Genomic DNA, 22,984 nt, shown 5'->3' with positions numbered 1-22,984 from the left:
ATGGTGTACAGGAGTATCTGGAAATGTGACTTTACAGGAACTAGTGATGTGTCTCCAGAAGCCAAGGAGTCCATGTTTGATCTTGATGCTGATTTTTCCCTCAGCCATCTTTTATGCAGGCATGAGATAGTTGGCCTGATACATAACATCACAAAGCTTGTTACACAACCTCAGGCTATGGTGATCATTAATTTAGAACCGAATCAGTCCTGCATGCCTACTAAAAGATGATAAGATGATGTGCACAGATCAGATACATTGGATGTGTTCCTATTAAAGTGGATAGTGGGTACAGTATATAATATGTATGTAAAGTAGAAGTGATACTGCATTTAATGCTGTATTCTTTTGTCAGCAAATTCTAAATCTCAGGCTAGCATGCATTTATAACAAAACCATTACAGAAATCCAGCATCTTAGAGTCCACTTTTATTTCTGCACATCTGCTGTATCATTCATTTATCCTGAATAAATATTTCCATTCATCTATAGCAAAATATTCCAACATAAATGTTTTAATTAGAACCTGTTAACATTTTTCAAAATAATTTATTTTGGAGCTACTGTACTGTAAAACTAGGGTCTACTAAATCTTTATTGCACATTTAAGCATATTAGTGTATACAGTATATTATCATAATAATTACTGTTATCATGGGAGTAACTTGATCAGTTTATGAAATATGTGGACACTGTACCAAGACATAAATTCATCACAGTATATCGTCATGTTTATATACAAGACAGAGGAGTTCTACTCTCATACATCATTATACTCAACATATCAGTATATCCAAAAATGTGGAAAGCGAATACTGTGTATCATAAATGCAACGAGCTGCTTTTACATTTATTATTACATATACAATGTGTGATGGTGATCATGATTATTATTATGCAATTTAATTAACAACAACAGCAACAGCAAATAATAATAATAATAATAATAATTTTAGTAAACCTTTTGAGTGCAGAGGAAAACTGTCTATGTGGTTCTTTACTTAGGACAAAATCCTTTCAGTTGGTTGGTTTGGTTGACTAACCAAATCACAGCACTCCAGATCTAAATGAAGTCTAATCAAATCAAATTCAGGCCTAGCCTTAAATAATGCCCAAATGATTTCATTTGGTTGTGGATGGAGGATGTGATGCAATCACGAAGGCTAAATATGCTACTTTGGATATATATGGTAGAATATTCATCACAATGTAATCATCTATAAATTCACCTGTATATCATTGTCCCTGTAGAATCAGTAACATTAACAGTGTACCCTGTGGTTCAGCTGAGCAGTGGATATTAACAGTTTAGACATTAAAATTACATATTATTGCACAGGAATAAAGCAATACTAATAAATATGAACAAACAACATTTAACTATGCATTGTATACACTAGATTTTTAGCATTTTATTTTAAGCATGCAGAGGATGCCACATGGCGATCTGTTTGCGTGGGTTATCCAGCATCTGTTGCCAGTGTTGGAGGCCAGTGCCTGAGAACTGGAGCCCGAGCTGACAGCGCCCAAGTGGGAGCAGTGTGCCAGGGCTCGCCTGGTTCAGCACCTCCAGGTCTAAGCTGGACTTGGTCAGTAGCTCTCTGGGGAGCTCTAGCATCATCATCTCATTCCACACCGGGTTGATTTTGTGCTTGACGCGCCGCGTCTGCTTCTTCTTTAGCTTGGTGCTCTGATGCTTCAGAGTCAGCTTCACTGACAGGTCTGAGAAACAAAAAGTTCTGTTTTGTAGATTACAAAAAAAATATAAAATAGCTTCTTGTGAAAAGAACATTTTTGTTCTTTAGCTGTATGAACAATCAAACAAATTTCTGGAATAACTTGTTTAATTTTATTGATCGATTTTTAAACATTTCTACTGAATAGATTAGATAAGGAAATTCCTACCTTGGAAAAAAAATAAATAATTAAAAAAATAAAAAATAATTTTACCATAAAATGACGTGTGGTGTTGGGCCACCAGAGTAACTTTAATGTGCCCTGGCATAAATTCTACAAATCTCTGGAACTGTACTGAAGAGATTCTTTCAGAAGATATTCAGTCAGTTGGTGTTTTCAAACTAGTAGTGCAGAATGCTGTTTCCCATAGGAAACATTTCATGCTCAAATCATGCTCATGCTTCATGCTCAAATCATTTCATGAGCTCTCATGGCCTATGACTAGGAGTGGGATCACCCTAGAAGATACCACTCATCATAGGATATCATCTGTAAAAGCCCAGAGTCTTTGGCTAAGCCATCTTGTGACCACCAGATGGACCCACCTGTCCTCTCTGAAAAGATTTGATGAAGATGAGAATGATGTTAGGGTTTCTTGCTGCAGTGCCCTCTTGCTTTTGAACAGCAACTGTCCCAGTTCTAAGGCGACCTATTTAATTTCCTTGCTCTCAGGACCTTCCCTTGCTTGGGTCTGGGAGAGTCAGGCTTACATATACATCCCTGAGACCTGGTTCATGGTGCCTCTGCATGGTACCATTTCCAACCCATTCTGTAGAGGGGAAAACGCTGCATCTTACACATACAGCAGATGAAAGACAGGTTGTTGACTATGGCATTAAGTTTCGAATTCTGCTTGAGTACAGAACTCAAGGAATTGCACCCTCACAGACCCCTCTTCAAGGGCCTAATCAAGCTGTCCCTTTAGCTGTATAACAGATTGTGTGAGTGCTGCTGAAGCCAGAACATTAAGTGTCACCAGTGGCCTTGGGCCTGTCTCCTGTACCCTGATACCTCTCCTCCATCTCATCCAGATCCAACAGGTGCAGGTGTTCTACCTTAGTGCCTATCTTGCCAAAGTGGGAGATCCACTTGCAAGAAGCCTGGTATTTGTGCTATGTTGTGCTATGCTATGTTGCACCCAAACTCTGTTGAGCTTCTAAGCAAAAAATAAAAATAAAAACAAAATCTACCCTCACCTTTTCAAGCTACTGGAGTGTTCCTCAGTGTCACAATTTCTTGGGTTTGACAGCAGCAGGATTGTCTGAGAGGATTCACAGATTCAGGAGCCACAGTGATTTTTTTTTATGCTGCCCTGGCCAAAAGTTTAAACTATCCTTTGTTCTCCTGAAGCATCCCCACAGCAGTAATCAGTTTTTGACAGGTGGTATCTTGAGTTTGGGCTGATCTTCAAACAGACTCCATCTCTCAAATGCTCCACACTGGGCAGCATTTTCAGCAGATCACTCTGTTCCTTAGTAGCACCCATAATCCACAGATGGTTCTGGCTTTCACCTATTACCGCAGTGCCACCCCCATGTGGATGTGTTGACATGATTAGTAGCAGTCATGGGGACCACAGTGTAGGATACTAGTCTGAAGGCTCAAAACCTCTGGGTCAACCACCCCCCACCCCCCTTGTTCTGGCATGTTCTGGGACCTCCAAGATGTCTCTAGTAAACAAAAAGCCTAGCTTCAGCTGGTCCATCAGCATTATAATTGTGTCATTGACCATCTCCCTGGCAGTAGTTCTCCGCAGGACAGACTGTTCTCCTTATTGTGCACTGAGTGGAATGTCATGAAGGACTACATAAAAGAGGCATTGGCCTTCAGTTTCATTCAGCCTTCAAACTCTTTTTTATGGAGAAAAAAAGGCTGTTGTCCATGCAGTGATTATTGGGGCCTAAACAAGATCATAGTCATGAACCATTACCCCCTTACCCATTGTAATGTAGTCTGCCTACATGCCATTGTAGGTGTAGGGGCAATTCTTTCCCAACAGACCAGAAGCTGCACCAGTGATATGAAAAAAATATAAGACTTTCCAATCCATTTGTTTAAGTGTCCTAAAATTTTATGAACACTTAGAAACCTTCAGGTACTTAGTGAGTGAATGACTCTGAATGAATCTACAGTGACTAGTATTACCTATAGTGTCTTTAAGTTTATCAGACTGCAGTCCTCGTGCCTTCATCACCACCACTCCCAGCCTGTTTGCTGCCGGCAGGTAGCTTAGTGACAGCAAAAGCTCCCCTGTTGAATGCACTTCCATCTGGGAGATTAAACACAGAAAATGAAAAAATAAATACCCATGCAATTTCTCAGGATGTTTAATTTAAAACAAATGGACAAATGATACAGAATTATCATATGTTCATATGTCTAGGATGAACAGGTAAAACAAAATAAAATTACATGTATTTATGTATCCTATGTATTTAGGATTCATGCTGGAAGTAACATGCCTAGACACTTTACCAATGATGTAACTACACTGAAAACTGTTTTAATTATAACTCATGTCCCAATGCAGTAGCAGACACTAAACTTTGCAAGGACTTAGCAATTTTGGATTCAGTCCATGATGAATAACCCCATGCAGGGTAGCATGCGGTTACTCTGACTCATCCAAGAGAAAATAGATTATGCATTTCAGTTCAAAAATCTGGCATCTGGTAGTGGATGGAAAAGGTGAGTAATAGGTACAATGCAGCACAGTGTAGCTTAAATAACAATGCATGTTTTTGTCTTAGATTAGCATTTCTCTGAACATTGTGCAGTTGCTATAGATTTCTGAATTTACTCTTCTTTGACCATCATTTCAATTCAATTTTTAATTCACTTTATTTGTATTGCATTTTTGACAATAAGCATTGTCTCAAAGCAGTAAATAATGTAAATGTAAAAAATTTCCTTTCTGCAAACAGAAACCAAGAGCTCTTGAGGAACTAGTAGATCAGCGTAGTTTCCCGAGTTCATTATTGACTTAGCACTAATTCCTTCCTGTCACAAGCTGAAAGATGCACTCATGAGTTCCATCATTTGTTCTAGAAGCAGCCATGCATGCCCAAACCATGACACTACCTACACCCTGACTGATTGCCGAGCTAGTATGTTTTGAGACAAGAGAAGCGGATATAGTGTATTAAAAGTGACAAACATAAAGCCCAAAGCCCATGAAATAAAACAAGGATAGTGATAGGATTGTCCTGCCCTGTGTTTGGTGCAACCACGACAGAACCCTCCCTATAATATACGGCCCACAAGGTGTACTATGTCCTCAAGGCGGGGTTTTGGGCAACCACCTGAATTCTCTCTATTTCTGGAGGCCAGTGGGTCTGTGAGGTGCAGTAACTTTATTGTAGAACATCGGAGAGGTGACATCCTCTACTGAGCACTGAGGCAGACTAGCTAAGGGGTAGAACGACATCCAGCATGAGAACATGAAGCAGAGGGACATCCAATGCAAAGCCAGTAGTTCAAAGACCAAGGCTGAGCCATCCTCTGTGAATCCATGTCTTTCATGATTCAAGAAGGGGGAAGCAATGTCCTCTGTGGAGCAACCGAGAGGAAAGAGCAATGTCCTCAGCAGAGAAGAGTAGCTGAGTGACATCCTCAGTGGGGCCAGGAGATGGAGTGACTTCCAAAATGAGACAGGACGCATGGAGACATCTAAGATGAACAGGGAGACAGAGTGATACCCATGAGCCATAATGGCATCCAATGCAGGGCAGGTCCTTAGTGGGCTGGAAAGGGTGGGAAATGGTTCCAACCTGGTTAAGTGGCCCCTTCTCTAAAAACTTCATAAGGCAGGACATGGTTTTGAACCACTCTAGCATGATGCTGGCCCAATCTTCCTTGCCCTGTTGGTTCTACATCAGGTGATTCCTCTCCAGAAATTGCAGCGGCTGGTGGGATTCACAGTCTTGCACTGTGTTCAGTGTAACCATGACATTCTTTCTCCACACTTTGGCCTTTCCATCGCTTTGGTATTGATTAATCTTTGTTTCAGAGCTTTTGTGGCCCATCTCAGTATTTCTTTGAGTCCAATGATGATTGAGTCCAATGATGTCCAATCTGGCCTTCTGAATCTTACTGCTGATGAGTGGTTTGCATCTTGCATATGGACCTCTATATTTTTGCTCTCAAACTCTTCTTCAAAAACTGGTTGCAATACCTTCACTTCTGCCCTTTTGAGGGTGTTTGTGATGGTTGTTTTGGGGGTTTTCCTCACAGTTCTCATAATGTTTCTGTCATAAGGAAGCATGACAGACTGGTTTGGAAACAGCACCAAGCAGGACAGGCAAGCTCTGATTCTTCTCTGGAGGGTGGTGCGATCAGCTGAGCGTACCATCCGCACTGAGCTTCCTAACCTGGAGACTATATACAGCAAGCGGTGCTGGACCAAGGCCAGGAAGATAATGAAGGACCTCAGCCATCCCAACAATGGACTCTTCTCTCTGTTGCAATCAGGGAAATGTTTCTGCTCCTTGAAGGCAAACACAGAGAGAATGATGAGGAGCTTCTTCCCTCAGGCCATTCAGGCCCTCAACCAGAATACCTAGACCTGGACTTTCTGGACTTTTTCTCTGGACTTCCTCACACGTCATTCTACCTCAGCCGATTGTTGCACACACATAACTGCACTACTCTGCACAGGTCACACTTTGTTTTTGCACCATCACAGCCTGGGCATTCTAGCTGAGATACTCTAGATAGTCAAGATAATCTGATGAGATGTCACCCCATGCTTCCTGGAGCATCTCCCACAAGATGGATTTTCTGATGGAGTCTTCCTCCGTAGCTGAAATCAAGCTGAAATATGCAAGTATATATATATATATATATATATATATATATATATATATATATATATATATATATATATATATATATATATATATTTATAAATTTGAATTTGAATTGAATTTGAATTGAATTTGAACAGGAAACTGTTTTTGTTTACCTAGGCCAACCTGTTTGATATCTGGTTGTTAGTACACCAGTGGTTTCTGTCTTTTACAGGACATTCTACATTGTTGTATTGGCTATGATCAATAGCTATGATTGATTTCCCCTCTTTTCACGATCTAACAGGGCAACAAGAAGCACCTGTAATTCACACATGCCAATATTTTTCAGCTATATTTAGATGCAAATATTAGGAAATAAAAGTTAAATGTTGATCTACACTTTCATAGGAATCTTTTGATATCAATCCAAATGTCTTCAGTGTATAGCCAAAACAAATGAACTGGTCTTGCTGTTCCAATACTTATCATTATTTACTAAATATTACATTTATATATGAATTTAAAGCACTGACATTTTCCTTTTCATTTTATCTCACCCAAGGTAATAAGGATTGGCTCCGGATTCAAGATCACTGCCATGATAAAATCTGACTCAGTTCAACTGGTTATTGAAGATGAATGAATGAATACATTTTTGTTTAAAAGCCAATATTCTAATATAATATAATATAATATAATATAATATAATATAATATAATATAATATAATATAATATAATATAATATAATATAATATAATATAATATAATAGCTGTGACAACACAATTTGAAATTGATTCAGTAAAATTGAGCAAATCTTACTCATAGCAGAGGGATTACATTAGCATAATAATGTCAGCACAATAATAACACTTCTGTAATAAGCCTGCTTTATAGCAGATACAGAGGCAAGTGGTTACATTCATGAAAATAGGCATGACTCAAACCAGCACCCAAATTTATAAAATGCAACCTACGTATCTCTCTGTCTCTCTCTATCTATTCCTCTGTATGCCTTTGATTTTGCCTCTTAAGGACTGTCTCTATACATTCAAAAACAACCTGATGATATTGTTGTCACTAAGGAAAAATGAATCATCTCACACCATGGGTTGAAAAAGGGCCAGCTCAGTATTACTGTGTGTATGCGTGCCTCTGAGTATTACTGTGTAGACAAGAACTGATATTTTGCCTCCACTTTCCCATCTGTTCAAGTGTCTGTAAGTGTGTGTGTGCAACATCTTAGTGTATTAACAAATAAATTATTTAGAGTGCTGCTCTTTGAGCCAAGCGGAAACTGCGTCATGTGTAGCGTCACGCTCACAGACACATACTATCTTCACCTTCAATAGCCCTTGAACAACTGCCCAATCCCTCTCTCTCATTCTAATGCGACGTACATCGTCTCAGTGGTACTGCACGATAGAACACTAAATTCAATGAAACTTTACTTGAATGAGAATTGTGTTTGTGGTACTATTAATATGCCTGGAAACAAATTCTTTTACATAGTATATAAAACCAAATGTATGTATATTTTACATCATAGAAAATAAGTATTGTTTAAATAATAATGTGATTTAGTTGAAAAACATTTTTCTTTCAGTATTTACGCTGTCTGTGTGTGTGCATATGAGTGTGTGTGTCTACGCGTGTACACGCTGGAACAGAATCTCCTTTGGGATGTATGATGACGCAGATAGAGGTCTTATGCCCCGCCCATCACCAGCCTTCCAGACAGCAATGTGAGTGCATGCATGTGTGTGCGTGTGTGTATTAGAGAACTCATATACAGAAACATATTCTAAAGGATATCTTAGGCTATATAGATAACAGGAAAGTGTCACCATGTTATTATACTGCATTATACAGATGCATTATACTCCAAATCCTCTTTTCTTCCAATCTTCTGACATTTGTTATTGCCTATGATGTATCAGAGTTACATATATTCATACATATGTGTTACATATATTCAACATTAAGTGATTTGCACTGACATGGTAGTGACGTTCATGCAAACCCATCAAAATGAACTGTGTTGTATGTGTGGTGTCGTGCAATGTTATTGAGATTCAGACCAAGAATTTCAGCATGACACACAAGCTGACATATTCATCCCTCAGAGACTCATGCTCTTTTGCGAAATTCTCTAAAGGTCACACACACACACACACAGTACCCCTGAGACATAACTCATCCATTTTGAACCTGCAGCCACCCTTCTGTTCCATTCACTTTATTCTTATTATTGGCTTTGAAACAAATCTTAAGTTTCAGTATTATGAAATATGTCTTACCTGAGTATTATAGATTAATATCTGGCAGTATTGTTCACCAGTGTAAAATATGTCATCCATCTATACTTGTATAAGATGTTTTAAATAATATCGTTCATCCGTAATCACTGGTAAGATGCTATTAGAGTAATATCTGTCATCATAGAGTACCAGTTTAAGGTTGTTAGAATTGCCATTAATGATCACTATTAAGATGCTTTTAGAGCGATTAGCTGTCATTTGTGTTCAACAACTGTGTTCACCATTTGTGTTTTTAGAGTAAAATCTATCCCCAATGATCACCACTGGAAGGTTTTTTTTAAGTAAGATGTTATAACGTCACCAGTATACTTTTTTAGACTAAAAGCTGTAAGGTGTCTTAACTAATATTTGTCATTTGGTGATAACATATATGAGACTTAAGCTACAACAGTAGAAGACCACATAAGGTTCTAGTTCTGACAGCCGTTTGTGATAGCCGAGGTGATCATGGGAACAGGCTCACCGAAACTGGAGTGTTGAAGATAAGAAAAAAAAATCACTTCGTTTTTTTTTCCAATCTTCAGCTGTCCAGTCTCTCAGTCTGTGCTCATGATTGCCTCAGATTGTCTGACAGGAGTGGAACCTGAAGTGGTCCTGAACTGTCACCATAAGGGTCAATGTTTTTACAATTCATCACAGTTTTAAAGCATTTGCAACTTATTTGAGTTCCTATAGACTTCCTGTCAGCTCAAAACGATCTGGTCAGTCTCCTCTGATCTCTCTGACCTGTGTAAACTCTTCCATCAGGTCTTCAGACTCCTCAATATGGATATGTCCGCCATGCAGGACTCCATAAAGACACCAACAACCATGCCACAGGCCACAGAAGTCACATATTTTCCCCATTCTGATATTTGATTTAAATATGAACCGAAGCTCGTGACGTGTATCTGCATGGTTTTATACTGTGTGTTGCTGGCACATGATTGGCTCATTGGTTAACTGTATAAATAAGCATGTGAATAGGTGTTAATAAAGATAAATGGTTTTTTTTATCATGATATGTGTTATAGAAATGACAACATAGCTAATTTGAGCTTTACATTTATATATTGTTTCACTCTTAGTAAATGGGTCATTTCAATTCAAACACATGTTCAGTTTAAAGTAATATATCTCACCTGTTTGGGTGGCTGCAGGTTGACCCAACAGTCGGCATCTGACATCATGCCCACATCTGCCAGTTTGAACCTCACAGTGCCCAGAGTGGTGTTCCGAGAGAACCGGTCGCAGATGTGTAAGGTCAGTGCCACCTCTCCCTCCATGCTCTCTGTGCTTTCTGTGCTACAGCTACTGGGAAGGGAGAACACCATAGCCTCACCCCACTGCACTCTTGACGCTAGCTTGCGTACTGCTGTCTGGGCAAGCCTCTGTTCTCCAAACACACTCACACAACCAGACACATAGCCCTCACTGCCACTCTCCATGCTTACTTGCTCAGCTGCAGAGAAGACAAACAAAGAAGGAGAAGAAGAAGAAGAAGAAGAAGAAGAAGAAGAAGATGATGATGATTATGATGATAAAGAAGAACAGAAGACAGAAGAAGGACACAAAAAATTAATATTGTTGGTCTGTGGCTGTGTATCATATCAGTGTTAAAGAGCAAATTTACATCTTAATTTTTTTCCCACAGCATGGATGAATCATTCATTAATCAATCCCCTGACCCTTATATGACCCTATACATCTGCCCATGCGTCGATTTTAATACAGTTCTAGTTGAACTAGCAATAGATATTCATTCTTAATGTTCTCTAAGATGATGTAACGAGCATGCTCCAGTCATTTCATGATTACGTCTTAACCTTTAGTCTGGTGATGATTTAAGTATGTGTGTGTATCTCTCTGACCTTTTCAACAGTGTCTGCATAGAAAAAAACATATTCCATTCATCACTACTCAACAGTGTGAACAGGTTTATGTAGAAATACAATATGGGGGGGGGGCAGGTTTTTACAAGTGTGTAGTTCAGCAACATGATATGCTGCATAGTGATGCAAATCAAATACACATAAAGACACTGTGATGCTTTGGTCCGATGAGCAAATAAGGGAGAGAACCTTCATTACTGTTACTGATTTTTACTATAGGGCTTTATTGTTGCCTAGACCAGTTACTAATTTATACACTAGAGGACCTTTCCAAACATTGTTCCTGTTTCATATATTTTCCTGAGCAATAAACCACAATCTCATATGTGTGATTTGCTCCACAGAAGTGGTGGTGCCCAAGGAATTTAACATTCACAGGCACTATGAAACCAATGATAGTAAAAAAAAAAGACTGTGGGCAGCTATGGACAGACAATATAAACACCTAACTGAATCTCTCAAAATGTCACGACAAGAACAATGCTGCTATGAAGGCTAGTAAATGTCAACATAAATTATAGCAATTTATTTGTCTGGTGTTTATTGTTTAAAGACACAACACTACAGAGTGATAACCTGCATTTTCTGTTAAAATAAAATAAAATAAAATAAAACACATTATTAACGACAATAGATGGATTATTGGTGTGGCTGCTTTATTGTGAGATGTTACTCAATGTTTTAATGAAGAGCTCAGCAATGATTGATGCTTTTTCTCACCTTGCATTCTCAAATATTAAATCTCAATATTCAATTATAAATGACCAGCACCTTAGACAAATATCCGGCATGTTCTATTCCTGAACTTCTACCCACAGAAATCAAACCAATTACACTGGATTACACATTAGATTAAAAATTCTTTTCATATTAACAACACATTTCCGAGTGGTGCCTGTGTTCAATATTAAATGTATTTGTTATTGAGTTGAATTGTTTGCTCAGTAGGGGCTTATCTGTCCCCTTTCCTACTGTCCTGCTCACTGCAGCTAAACACATGAAAGTCTCAATACTCTATACACAGAAACCCAACAGTGTCATGAGTAATTTTATAACATACTTACAACAATAAAATAAGTCATTGGTTTATACTTAATGAAAATGTCCAGTAAGGTTTGCCATGCAGTGTAATGTGTTCTTAATGCATATACTGTACAAATGTGTGTGTGTTTGTTACCCTCTATGATGGTGATGTGCAGCTCTTTGCTCTCTGTGTGCAGGCGAAGAGAGAAATGCAGTTTAGGGTGCAGTAAAGAGCTGCTTGGAATTGCATTGGATTGTTCGACAGCACAAGGTGTCTCATCTGTGGAATCTGGGAGAAAACCAAATACAGCATTTATGAACTGTTTCACAAAATTAGGATTATTGGTAGATTATTGGTCAGGTCTGTTGGTCAAGTGATTGGTTAATAATGAGTTGTTTCATCCTGGAAGTGCAAGCCCAGGAATACATATTGACATTATAGGATTATTCCAACTTATTCAGAAGGATCACTGTGGACAAAGTTAAAGTGAAATAATGTGTAGTGTATCACTGATTGCTTTATCCATAATGGGGATAAAATCCCTATAAAGGCAGTTTTTGTGTCTGCCATACATTGATGGAATTACCCTTATACTTCTATTTTTAATGTGTTTTAAGTAATAAGGTTATTCATTCAGTACTGGAAAAATTCTTGCCTGTGGAAATTGTCCAGATATGGCAAATACAATAAATAGAGATAAGAAAAATTAATCATCTCACACCATGGGATAAAAAAATATATACTGTTTCTTTAATGTCAATAATTAGCTAAATGTTATCATTAAATAACATAGTGCCGGATAAAGGACATTTTCTTCCACCATCATTTGAAACAGTTTTATTGTTAATGCTATAGTATATAATGATGCCCCAAAAAAAGATGATATTCACATATATTTAGAGAAGGCTTTACCTTGCCGTGTGAGAGCAGTGACCTCTTTATCTTCGTCCACTCCGTGATCACAGCTGTCAGGCTTAGCAAGAACTTTCTCAGAGGTCACAGCATTTTCACTGTAGTTCATTACCTCAGGAGATGTGACAGATGGCTTAGGTTTGTAGATCTTGGGGAACTTTAGCAGCGTCTGTGGCTGAATTGGCTCTGTAGATTTCTGCACACTGAACTGAATTATAACCAAATGAAAAGAAAAGCAAGCAAAGACAAAAAAAGATATTTTATGTAGGCATTTTAGGTTAAACTGAACAGAGAACATAGTGTATAGTGAGATCTTTGTGATTTATCCAGGATTAAGATTTTTCAGAGATCTTCATTATTCCAGCACTTCAAAACAAAGCATTTAGATTTATTCCAACATGAAACTCTTTGTTACCTGAAAGCCCACTATTACACTTTACCAACACCTCTTTAATAATTTCAGGACTATCCATTTTATTTTCTTAATTTGCCTCAAAATGTAATAAAAAATGTAATCTCATTTACCAGAACATTTTCAGATATTAGACAATTGAACGTTAATCTTTTTAATTCACTTCATTCTAAAGATGCCAGAAGCTCTTTAGAGTAAATGGCACAAGCTACATTAAATGGTCTGTGATTGACTATTTTTTATTTCTCTCACAATAAATTGAATAAACATTTTCCAAATAATAAACATCTATATTTTATCTCTAGTTGGCACAAAGAAATGATTAAAGATTCGTTCATGATTTTTTTTTCAACAGTGGGTTGTTTGGATGCTTAATAGTTTTGGATTTCCTACAGTTTTTTATTTATTTTTTTAAACGAAGAATCTGTTCTGAATGGAAAGCCATCTGTCATAAAACACTGACAAACCAAAGAGCTGTTTATTGTGCTAGATAGAACCATACTAAGAATGTGAATAATGTTCAGTCCTTGTTCCTGATTCTATGAGATCTCTTCATTTGAAATAGAGAGAGGCCAGTGAATTATTTACACCCTACTTATAAATTCTCTGTTCCTCCTCTCTCTTCATCTCCCTGTGAATACATATTCATATTCAACATCCGTCCCGAAGACCATTTGTGACTGTTGGATGGAAATGAATATTCATGACTACACACCATTATGTCCACTTTACAAAGGGAGTGAAATCCTTAAGTGTGTATGTGAATGTGCATGACCGGAAGCATGCACACACTGGCCTTGTCTGTGCATATGTGGGGAGTCGTGACTATACATTGACAGTGTCAACACTAATACAGACTCAGAAATAGCACCTAGATCAAATTAGTGATGCGTGTGTGAGTGTAGGTGGCAAGGTGTGTGATGATTGCATATGAACGCAGCTTTATTAAGGTATGAGTAAGTACTGAGCAAGAATGTATGTGTGGAGGAGGATTAGGGATGATTTCTTGCAGCAGTGGTGTGGTGTGAGGTAGGGGATGTAACACAAATTGACTAATTGTTGTTGCACCAGTTGACTAATTCAAGGTAAAATCAGGCCAGGTGGTTTAATTACACTCACACACACACACACACACATGCACAGAGCCGGGGTGAAGTGGCTTGCCAATGGTTATAATCTCAAACAGCGAATAATCTTCTGAAAGGCCATTAACTAATAATTGGAAAAAATATGCAATATTTATTCACGAAGCAGCTCCACAGATGCATTAGGGTTTGTGGGTTTAACAAAGTTGATTGAATCATCACAATTGGCCAGGCTTTGTAAATTGTGATATAAAAAGAATACTGTTAACTCCATATCTATTGGAATCTTTATAGAAAATAAGTTACAAAGATTTTTAGAAACTAAATACACAATGATTGAAATATTACACGCAAAAATTTGATGAATGCTTGTTGATTGTCAAAAAAATATTATTTTCATACCATCAGTCATGAAAGTATTTTTCAACTGCTTTTAGTATCCAAGTCTCCAGAAATTGCTTGCGTTTGACCAAATATGAGATTACACACCAAAGACCAAAGAGCCTTCAACGTGAACAAGCTGTTTGACAGTGTTCCAAGAAAAAGCCTGTCCTGAGAGAAAGATATAAAATGCAGCACCTGAAATTTTCCATGGACTTTCCAATGATTTTCCAGGTAAAAAATAACATCAAACACAAAATCAACACAAAAATGGTTGCTGTTACAAATTCTATGCATAAAGTAATGGTGAAGGATCTTTTTACATGTACCTCAACCTTACTAGCCAATAGAGGTATCGTGTTAATGAATGGTTTGGTATTGGGATCATATTTAATATGGATGAATGATAACGTTTTATGTTTACTGACAACACATAAATTAACATGATGATCTTAGCACACCTATAATCAAATATTTAAAGGTTCTATGTAGGACCCCTGAACAAACTGTTCCCCATTTAGGAAATTTTCGAGGTAGAACCCTTTGCAAAAACCTTAAAACAGTTAAGAGCTCTAGTCTTTATTCTTGAAGATATACCATAATTTTGTGTCAACAAACCACTGTGTACACCAGTGAATCCTACAACAGGGTGTTTCCCTATTAAAGTTGTATTCCTTAACTAACCTAAAAAACACAGACATTCAGCAAGAGTGTCTCATTTGTGCACGAACACTAAGAGCCACTTCATGTTGAACAGAGAGAAACCTCTCCACAGCTGCAAACAGAGGGAAATCACTAGAAAAGACAGACAGAAACCAGTATATGCCTCAAGGTAAAGGCAAAGCATCTCCTGTGTTCCTTGGATTTTTTTTTTCAGCACTGTCTGAAACCCTTACAGCTTCCTCTATTTTCAGCCTCCATTACAGCAAACAGCCAACGCTGTCTGAGAAGCCCAACAGTCAGAAATCTATAAATAGCAAGCAGCACACTGTAATAAAGCCGATGCATGCTTTTAATAGATCTAATTACTATTGAGTCACTGGCAATTCAACACTGCAAACATTTCATTAAGAATCAATTAGCTGGTCTGAAAATAATCCTGTCTCAGTGATGTCCTCTTCCAACTATTTGGAGTGTAAGTGATACCTAGATCAGAGCCATCAAGGGTTATTAGAAGTGCAATTGATCGAAAGACACTTTCTCGGACACTTTCTCCGAAAGCATTGATTAGTCTGAGCATCTCTATGAGCATGAGTTAAAAGAAGTTTTGAAACTGACTGATTTGCCTCATAAATGGATTCAGCTCAGTCTGTCCTGCTGCCTCTGGTCAGCTTATCTAGCCAAAAAACCTAATTCTGCATTCAAACATTCATGTGTTGAGAGAATGTTTCAATACCTGTGTTTGTATAAGCATGTACTTATGTACTGTATGTATTTATACTCCTTACCTGTGTGAGTGTGTGTAAGATGCTGGCTTTTGCTCTCTCTGAGTCTGAGCTGTCATCTTTGTCAAATTTGTTCTTCTTGCAGTTCTTGCAGAGCAGTGACAGGCCGCAGAGTGTGAGCGCTCCAGACACAGTTCCCAGGGTCGCTCCAAGAACTGCTGCCACTGAAACGAACATCCTTCAGTCCTGATCTACCAAAAATGAGCCAAAAAATAAAGACAGATGAATGGAGGATGTCTTCTTTTTAATCCTGTGCTTTCATAATGAGAGTAGCAAGAAGAGATGATTAATGTTAGAGGAGAGAAGAGAGACGCAAGGACAGAGGGGACGATGGAGCACCACGTGTGCCTGTATGTGTGTGCAATGCACCGTCTGCTGTATGATGTGAGCTCAGCCAAGCAGATGGTAGCAGAGAGCGAGAACAGAGAGAGAGAACGAGAGAAATGGGGGAGGTGGGAAAGAGGGAGGGCTTTGAGAACTGACGAGCCATACTTAATAAAGATGAGTCTGTCACTGACACTCCCACGCCCTCAAGATATGACTATGCGTGTGTGTGTGTGTATGTGTGTGTGTGTGTGTGCGTAATTGCGCATCCATGTGTGCCTGACAATTGACGTCATAGCTCTGTGAAATCACCTTCACGGAGTCCCATCTCTTCAGATCCTTTTCACTGCAGGGAAACCTTGAAAATATTTCTGTTCAATGACAAATTCATTCATATAAACTATGCAATATTAAACTGATCATTTATAAAATATGTTGTTTTTATAAAATGCAATAATGTACTATTGATCATGTATGGCCATAATTTTTAGTTTTTTAGCTTTCCTTGTCAGATCTATAAAATAATGATAATAAAAAAAACCTCATTACTAAATGCTATTTTTGGTTCTCTCGACCAAAGAATCTAGAGACACACCATGTTGCCTTGGAAACAACCCTTTGCCCCACTCCCTTGAGCTCATATTTACATACATATTTACAGCATTTGGCAGGCGCCCTTATCCAGATCGACATGCAAAAGTCTCTATCAATGAATACATCAATACTGGTTCACTAGGTCACAGACTAAGGATACCAGAGTCCAAAACTATGTTGGGTGGAAATATAGCAAAATTTATTTTACATTATAAACAATCAGTTAAAAAATAAGTGCTAGTTTAAGTATTTCAGGAAGAGGTAGGTCTTTACCCATCATTTGAAGATACTCAGTGACTTAGCTGCTTGGACATCTAGGGAAGGAAGTTCATTCCAGCACCTGCCACATGCCCGAACAGAGAAGGGTCTTGATGTATACCTACCTTGTACCTTGAGAGATGGTGGGACCAGTCAAGCAGTGCTAAAAGATCTGAGGGAGCGTGGTCTAGCGTGAGGTGTGATAAGAGCTTGATACACCATTACTGTTTTATATCTGATGAGTGCAGCAATGGGGTGTTGTGGGAGAACTTAGTAAGGTACAAAACAAGTCACACAGCTGCATTTTAGATCATTTGCAAAGGTCAGATTGCGTTTAGAGGTAGACCTGCCATCAGTGAATTGCAGTAGTCCAGTCTTGAAATGGCTTGGGAGACTGAACAAGCAACTAAGACAGCTGTGTTGGAAAAAATAGCCAAGTCCTTTTGATGCAAAGAAACCAGCATGAACATGTCCAATTAGTAATGTACAAAGAAAAGGACAGTTAATTATCCACAGTTACCCCAAGATGGCAAGCAGTGAATGAAGGAGAGATCAATGAGTTGTACAAGGAGATTCTGAACTCAGGAAGAATCATCTGGGATGAACAGCAGTTTAGTTTGCATGGGATTGAGTTGCAACTGATGAGCTGTCATCCATGCTGATATGACAGCCAAAGGCTGAGAGGCTATGGTATCTGAGGGAATGAAGGAGAAGATACGTTGATTATCATTGGAATAGCAGTGGTAAGAAAACCCATGTGAGGATATAACTTCAACAAGAGAGTGAGTATAGAGAGAGAAAAGAAGAGAACCAAGTACTGAGCCATGTGGGACCCCACTGGAGAGTCTACATGGAGTAGATTTCGATATGAGCAACTTATATGAACTTCAGATCTCAGCTCAGATGGCAGCACTGAATATATCTTGTCAAAATAAGATCAGACAGATGCAATATATAAATATCACACCCAAAAAAGGCAATAATGCATAAAGAGAAGCTTAATGCTTTAATAGAGCTTAAAGCAAAAGAACAGAATATGTCATTCAGATCAGAAAGTAACACTATATATGACACATGTCTGAATTCCTCAGTGGTAATTGTTGACCTGCTTATGTTGCACAGGTTTGATTATTTTCATTCAGTCACTTTGTAATGCAAAATATATACACAAGAACACATTATGAAACACAGGCCAGTTGTGATGTGCACACATAAGGTAGGAATCCTAGAACCAAAATAGCATAATTTCTATCTTTTCTTTGAGTACCCTATCTGACACAGTGCAAACATTAATAGAATAGACTAGACTTCATTTGCTTTATGGCTGGCTGGATTAACTAAATACACTTCCAGCTACAAACATTCAGCTACAGAAGCTTTGTATGAGCCAGTGACGAAAACAGGTACAGCAACATGCCACAAAACTCAGTGACCACAGTGCAAACTCTGTTCTCTGCTGCCCCCCTGAGGACAGAAAACATAGGACAAGCAAAGGTCTCTCTGCACATTTGAATCAAAAGTTGATATTAAGAAAAGAAAACTTTAAAATCTCTATAAACAGGCTAATGCCTGGTAAAATGCCTGGTAAAATGTTATTGATATTATATTGTGAGGTGAGTGTTTACATTAAACACCAGAGTTAAAAATATAATCTCAGTGACTTTGACAGTCGCATGATAAGTGATGCAAGGTGGCCTGTCTTTTTTTTTTCAGAAACTGCTGACCAGGCATGTTCACGCACAATTGTCTATAGAGTTTACACAAAATGGTAAAAGTATAAAGTTCAAAACATCCAGTGAGCAGCAGTTCTATGGGCAGAAATGCCCTGTTTATGAGAAAGTAATAAAAACAGATTTTAGCTGATAGGTAGACTAGAAAAAAATCAAATAACTACTCTTTACCTCTGTGATAAGCAGAAAAGCACCTCAGAATTCACAACACATCAAACAAAATGGATGGGCTATGACATCTGAAAACGACACCACACTATTTCATGGGTTGATGCTATAGGAACAACCCTTATGGAGCCAGGGTCCAAAGCCCCTGTGAACAAATACCAATATTATTGGCTGAATATACATACAGTCTGCTGGTTAAAGGAACTGATCAAGGTAGTCATACATGCTGTATTCAAGCTCAGCTTGGCCTAATGAGCAGGACAGTGTTGTTTGTTCAAAGCTTGGTGACTGCTACCTGACTTTGGGCCATGTGCTACCACCACGCCGCAATCTAACATTTTTCCTGGGCCTTTACACTAAGGTGTCTAGGTCCTAGAGAAATCCATACTCGGCTTGCCCTTTCACCACTGCCTACACCAACTAATCAGCGACAGTGGGGCTTCAGGAGCATGGGTATGGGGTTCTGCACAGGGTGGAAGTGCTTGCGAGCTATCTCTCCCACTTTAGCAGCATTGTAGAGAAAACCCTGATTACCCTTAAGGCAAAGCCTACATGGTGGCAAGCCAGGTTGGAGTGCCCCTGCAGACCATGGAGGTTTTGCAGGCTTACCATGCCAACCTGCTGAGAGAGCTGGATAGAAGTCAGAGCTCTGCCGGGCAACAGACTTGTCATGGAGGCACCTGTGTCTTAAAGCAGCAGGGATCAAGGCCAAAGATAAAGATGATGCAGTCAATTCTGTCATCGACAAGTACCAGAAGGTTAAACAGCAGTCTTGGGCATTCAGATCGCTAATCCCTTGCTGCATCCATGAATCTGGGCCATTCACTAGTCACTCCCAGCCTCATTTAGGGGCAGTTTCATCTGGGGACAGAGAACTTAAGATCAGCCATCTCCACCAGGCAAGCCAAAAAGGAGGAGTGAACCATCAGGTGTCAGGCGTCTGAGAGCAGCTTCCCTGCGAGGTGGGCCCAAGCATGTTTAGCTAACACCTTGCCGACCTTCCCTGATGCTCTCAAGGGCCACCCTTGCCAACTCTGTCATCTCTGATGTTTTGGGGTCAGATGCACCCAATGGCTTTGGGCCTTTAGATCCCTTCCTCTCAGAACCTTTGGATATCCCCTGCCACCAGACAGCAGATTGCAGAGAAACTGGACGATTTCTACCAAATGTATCTCAATGGGTTCTAGACACCATAGTACTCTGTAGAGGATACACAGCCTCCTGCCCCCTTGTTTCAAAGGTGTACTACCCACCATGATGCACACAAAATGAGTTTTGTTCCTTCTGCCTGAACTTCTCTCCCTCCTGGGCAAAGGGGCCAGAAATCATGTTCCTTTCCCTGAGAGCTTACCAATACCCATTTCTTCCTTTCGGTCTAGCTCTGTAGCCATGGACCTGCATGAAATGCATGTATCCTGTTCTGGCTCCTTTCCATCTATCTACTGAAATATAGCAATGCTTATCTTATTTTACCTCAGTTGAGCGAGCTTGCAGCAAGGCATTAAGATATCTTACTTGCCCATATCAGGTGGCTGGGGCTCAGGCTGAATCTCAGAAAGATTGTGCTTTCTCCCTCTCAAAAAAAACCCCACTTTTATAGGGCAATGCATGCACGTTTGTCACCTGCTCATATGGATTCAATGCTTGCCACTACAAGCTACATCAGGCCAATACCCGTATATCTTTCCTTCAGACTTAGAGGTTATTAGGTATCCTGGCAGTAGCAGCCAACATTATCCCTTGTGGTCTCCTGTCCAGGCGACAATCCCAGCTCTGACTCAAGAGCAGGGGATTTCTACCTGCAATCACTCATCTAGGGTTATAAGGGTTATGCACTGCAGGCTTCATACCTTTCATATGTGGAAAAGACCCTGGACTTCGATGGGTACATTTCACATGGGCTGGGGTGTGTTTCTTGGTGTACGCCCCGCTCATGCCATGTGAAGGGGTCCTCATCTCTCATAAACTGCCTGGAAATGAGGGTTGTGTTTCTAGCTTTGAAACACCTTCTACTGCCTCTGAAGGGCAACCATGTATTGTCCATGGATAATACTACACTCAAGTGCAGAGGTTTTCATTGTCTGAATCACCCAGGTGTAGGTTTGCGTGCTGCGGGCCTCATACCCTTCATTTTTGGAAGACCCCAGTTCCAAACTTAAGTCCTATTCTTGGGGCTCGCTGCCATCGCAGAAAATTTACAGGCATCTCTTTCGTGGCCTGGGGTGTGACTCTCCTTGGCTGCTCAGCCCATGGCTTTAGGAAGTCCCTCAACTTTGATGGCACATAAGCTGTTTGGAAGTGAGGGCTTTTTTTCTAGCATAGAAACACTCCCTCCCCCAAACTTTGGGGATATGCAAATCTGGCAGCAGACTTCCTGTCAATGCAGGGGCTGAGGCCTGGGAGATAAATAAATAATATATTAATATATCACCACCCTGCAGCAGATAGATAGGCATTTACACCACATGCTGCATCCGCAAAGCATCACCCTTTTACCATCTGGGAAAATACACAGAAGCATTCGGGTCCTCACAACAACAACAGTCTCTTCACTCAAGCCATCAGACTCCTCAACACTCAGGGACTTGACTAACACACACACACACACACATGCACACAGCCATACTCAACTATACATCTTTGTACTCAGTCTGCAGTTTTGTAACTGTACATTTTGTACATGCTGCAACAAACAAACAAAAAAATTTTTTGGCACATTAAATTTCTACTTTTTCTGCTATAGCCGTTTTGCACCCCAACTGTTTTTTTTGTCTTGCACTGTTTGCACAATGTTGCACTGACTGACAATATGTCAGTTGGTTAATAAGTTTTCTTTATTAGTTTAGTTAATTTTTTGTTGTTTTATGTAACTCTGTATTTTATGTAGCACCAGGATCCTGGAGAAGCATTTCATTTCACTGTGCACTGCATCAGCTATATATGGTCGAAATGACAGTAAAAATTCTCTTGACTCAACTTGACTTGAGATGGCAGAACCATTTGCAGGTGTTAGAGGCCAAATAGCAGAGATACGGCTGAGTGGATTGAAAGTGGATTTGTTTGCTTCTGAGGAGTCAACCCACTGCCCCCTCTAGTTTGCCCTTGAAAACTGCATGCCCTGAAATAGAAGTGAATTGGAGGACCTCCTATCAACTCCTAACAGTGCCCCTGGCCCCATTTCATTGCCCAGTTCCTTCAGAAACACCTCTCAGAGAGGCTAGCCCCTGCTACCTTTTAAGTGTATATTTTGCCTTTTTCTGCTGGCCATGCACCCTTTGTTCTCTCATTTTCTATGCAATGCTGGATGGCTGAGGCCTTTTGAAGTCCCCTACTGTGCTCTCTCTGGTGGTCCTAGAGGGAATAAAGTCCTTGGAGTCAGCCTCAGAGAAATTTCTAACCCGAGAAGCAGCTCTTCTGTTAGCCTTAACCTCCCTCAAGAGAGTAGGAGATTTGCTGGCTATATCAGTAGCCTTCTCCTGCCTGGAGATAGTTAAAGCAATTCTGCACCCATTGCCTGCCCTCCACCTCATCAGTCTTCGGAGCAGGAAAGGCTACACCTACTGTGCCTGGTAAGAGGCCCTTAAGGCTTGTGACCACCACTCTGGCCAGTGGTGTAAGTCTTATCACTTCTTGTCTACTTTGGTGGCCACAGTTGCGGTCGGTTGGTCACCAAGCAGTGCCACTTTTCACCGCATAATAGAAGCTATTACTTATAATTATTGCATTACTTGCCAGATGTCACGCATGCCCAGCATCTTCCTTTAGTCAATTAGAATCTGACGTTATATGATGTAGATGCCCTTTTATGTACTGAAAAAAAAGTTTTTCCAATCTTCAACTGTTCACTTTTGGTGATCCTGTTAACTGAAGCACTTCACTTTTATCTGAATTGTTTTATTATGCATTACAGAGCTTATTGGGTGATAACTGCAT

General features: G+C 39.5%; 1 protein-coding gene across 1 annotated transcript; it reads right to left on the bottom strand.

Moving 5' to 3' along the window:
• Positions 1-412: 412 nt before the first annotated feature.
• On the bottom strand, positions 413-16,401 carry syt13 (synaptotagmin XIII). Its single transcript, XM_058381437.1, has 6 exons — positions 15,981-16,401; positions 12,655-12,862; positions 11,896-12,030; positions 9,969-10,288; positions 3,883-4,006; positions 413-1,722 (listed from the first exon to the last, which is right to left on the bottom strand). Exons 1-6 carry the CDS (start codon positions 16,152-16,154, stop codon positions 1,418-1,420), a joined length of 1,266 nt encoding a protein of 421 aa, XP_058237420.1. The 5' UTR covers positions 16,155-16,401; the 3' UTR covers positions 413-1,417.
• Positions 16,402-22,984: the final 6,583 nt, after the last annotated feature.

This window comes from Hemibagrus wyckioides, linkage group LG27 (genome assembly GCF_019097595.1).
Source record: "Hemibagrus wyckioides isolate EC202008001 linkage group LG27, SWU_Hwy_1.0, whole genome shotgun sequence".
In the NCBI taxonomy this organism is placed as follows: Eukaryota; Metazoa; Chordata; class Actinopteri; order Siluriformes; family Bagridae; genus Hemibagrus; species Hemibagrus wyckioides.
The sequence above is the reverse complement of the archived record's forward strand: the minus strand, read 5'-3'. Positions and strand labels throughout refer to the sequence as shown.

Excerpts from the sequence above, each read along its gene's own strand:
- syt13 (XM_058381437.1), bottom strand. The coding sequence starts at position 16,154 with ATGTTCGTTTCAGTGGCAGCAGTTCTTGGAGCGACCCTGGGAACTGTG. Across the intron at positions 12,863-15,980 it reads TCTTACACACACTCACACAG|TTCAGTGTGCAGAAATCTAC; the intron begins GTAAGGAGTATA and ends GTTATAATTCAG. Across the intron at positions 1,723-3,882 it reads TAAACTTAAAGACACTATAG|ACCTGTCAGTGAAGCTGACT; the intron begins GTAATACTAGTC and ends TTTGTTTCTCAG.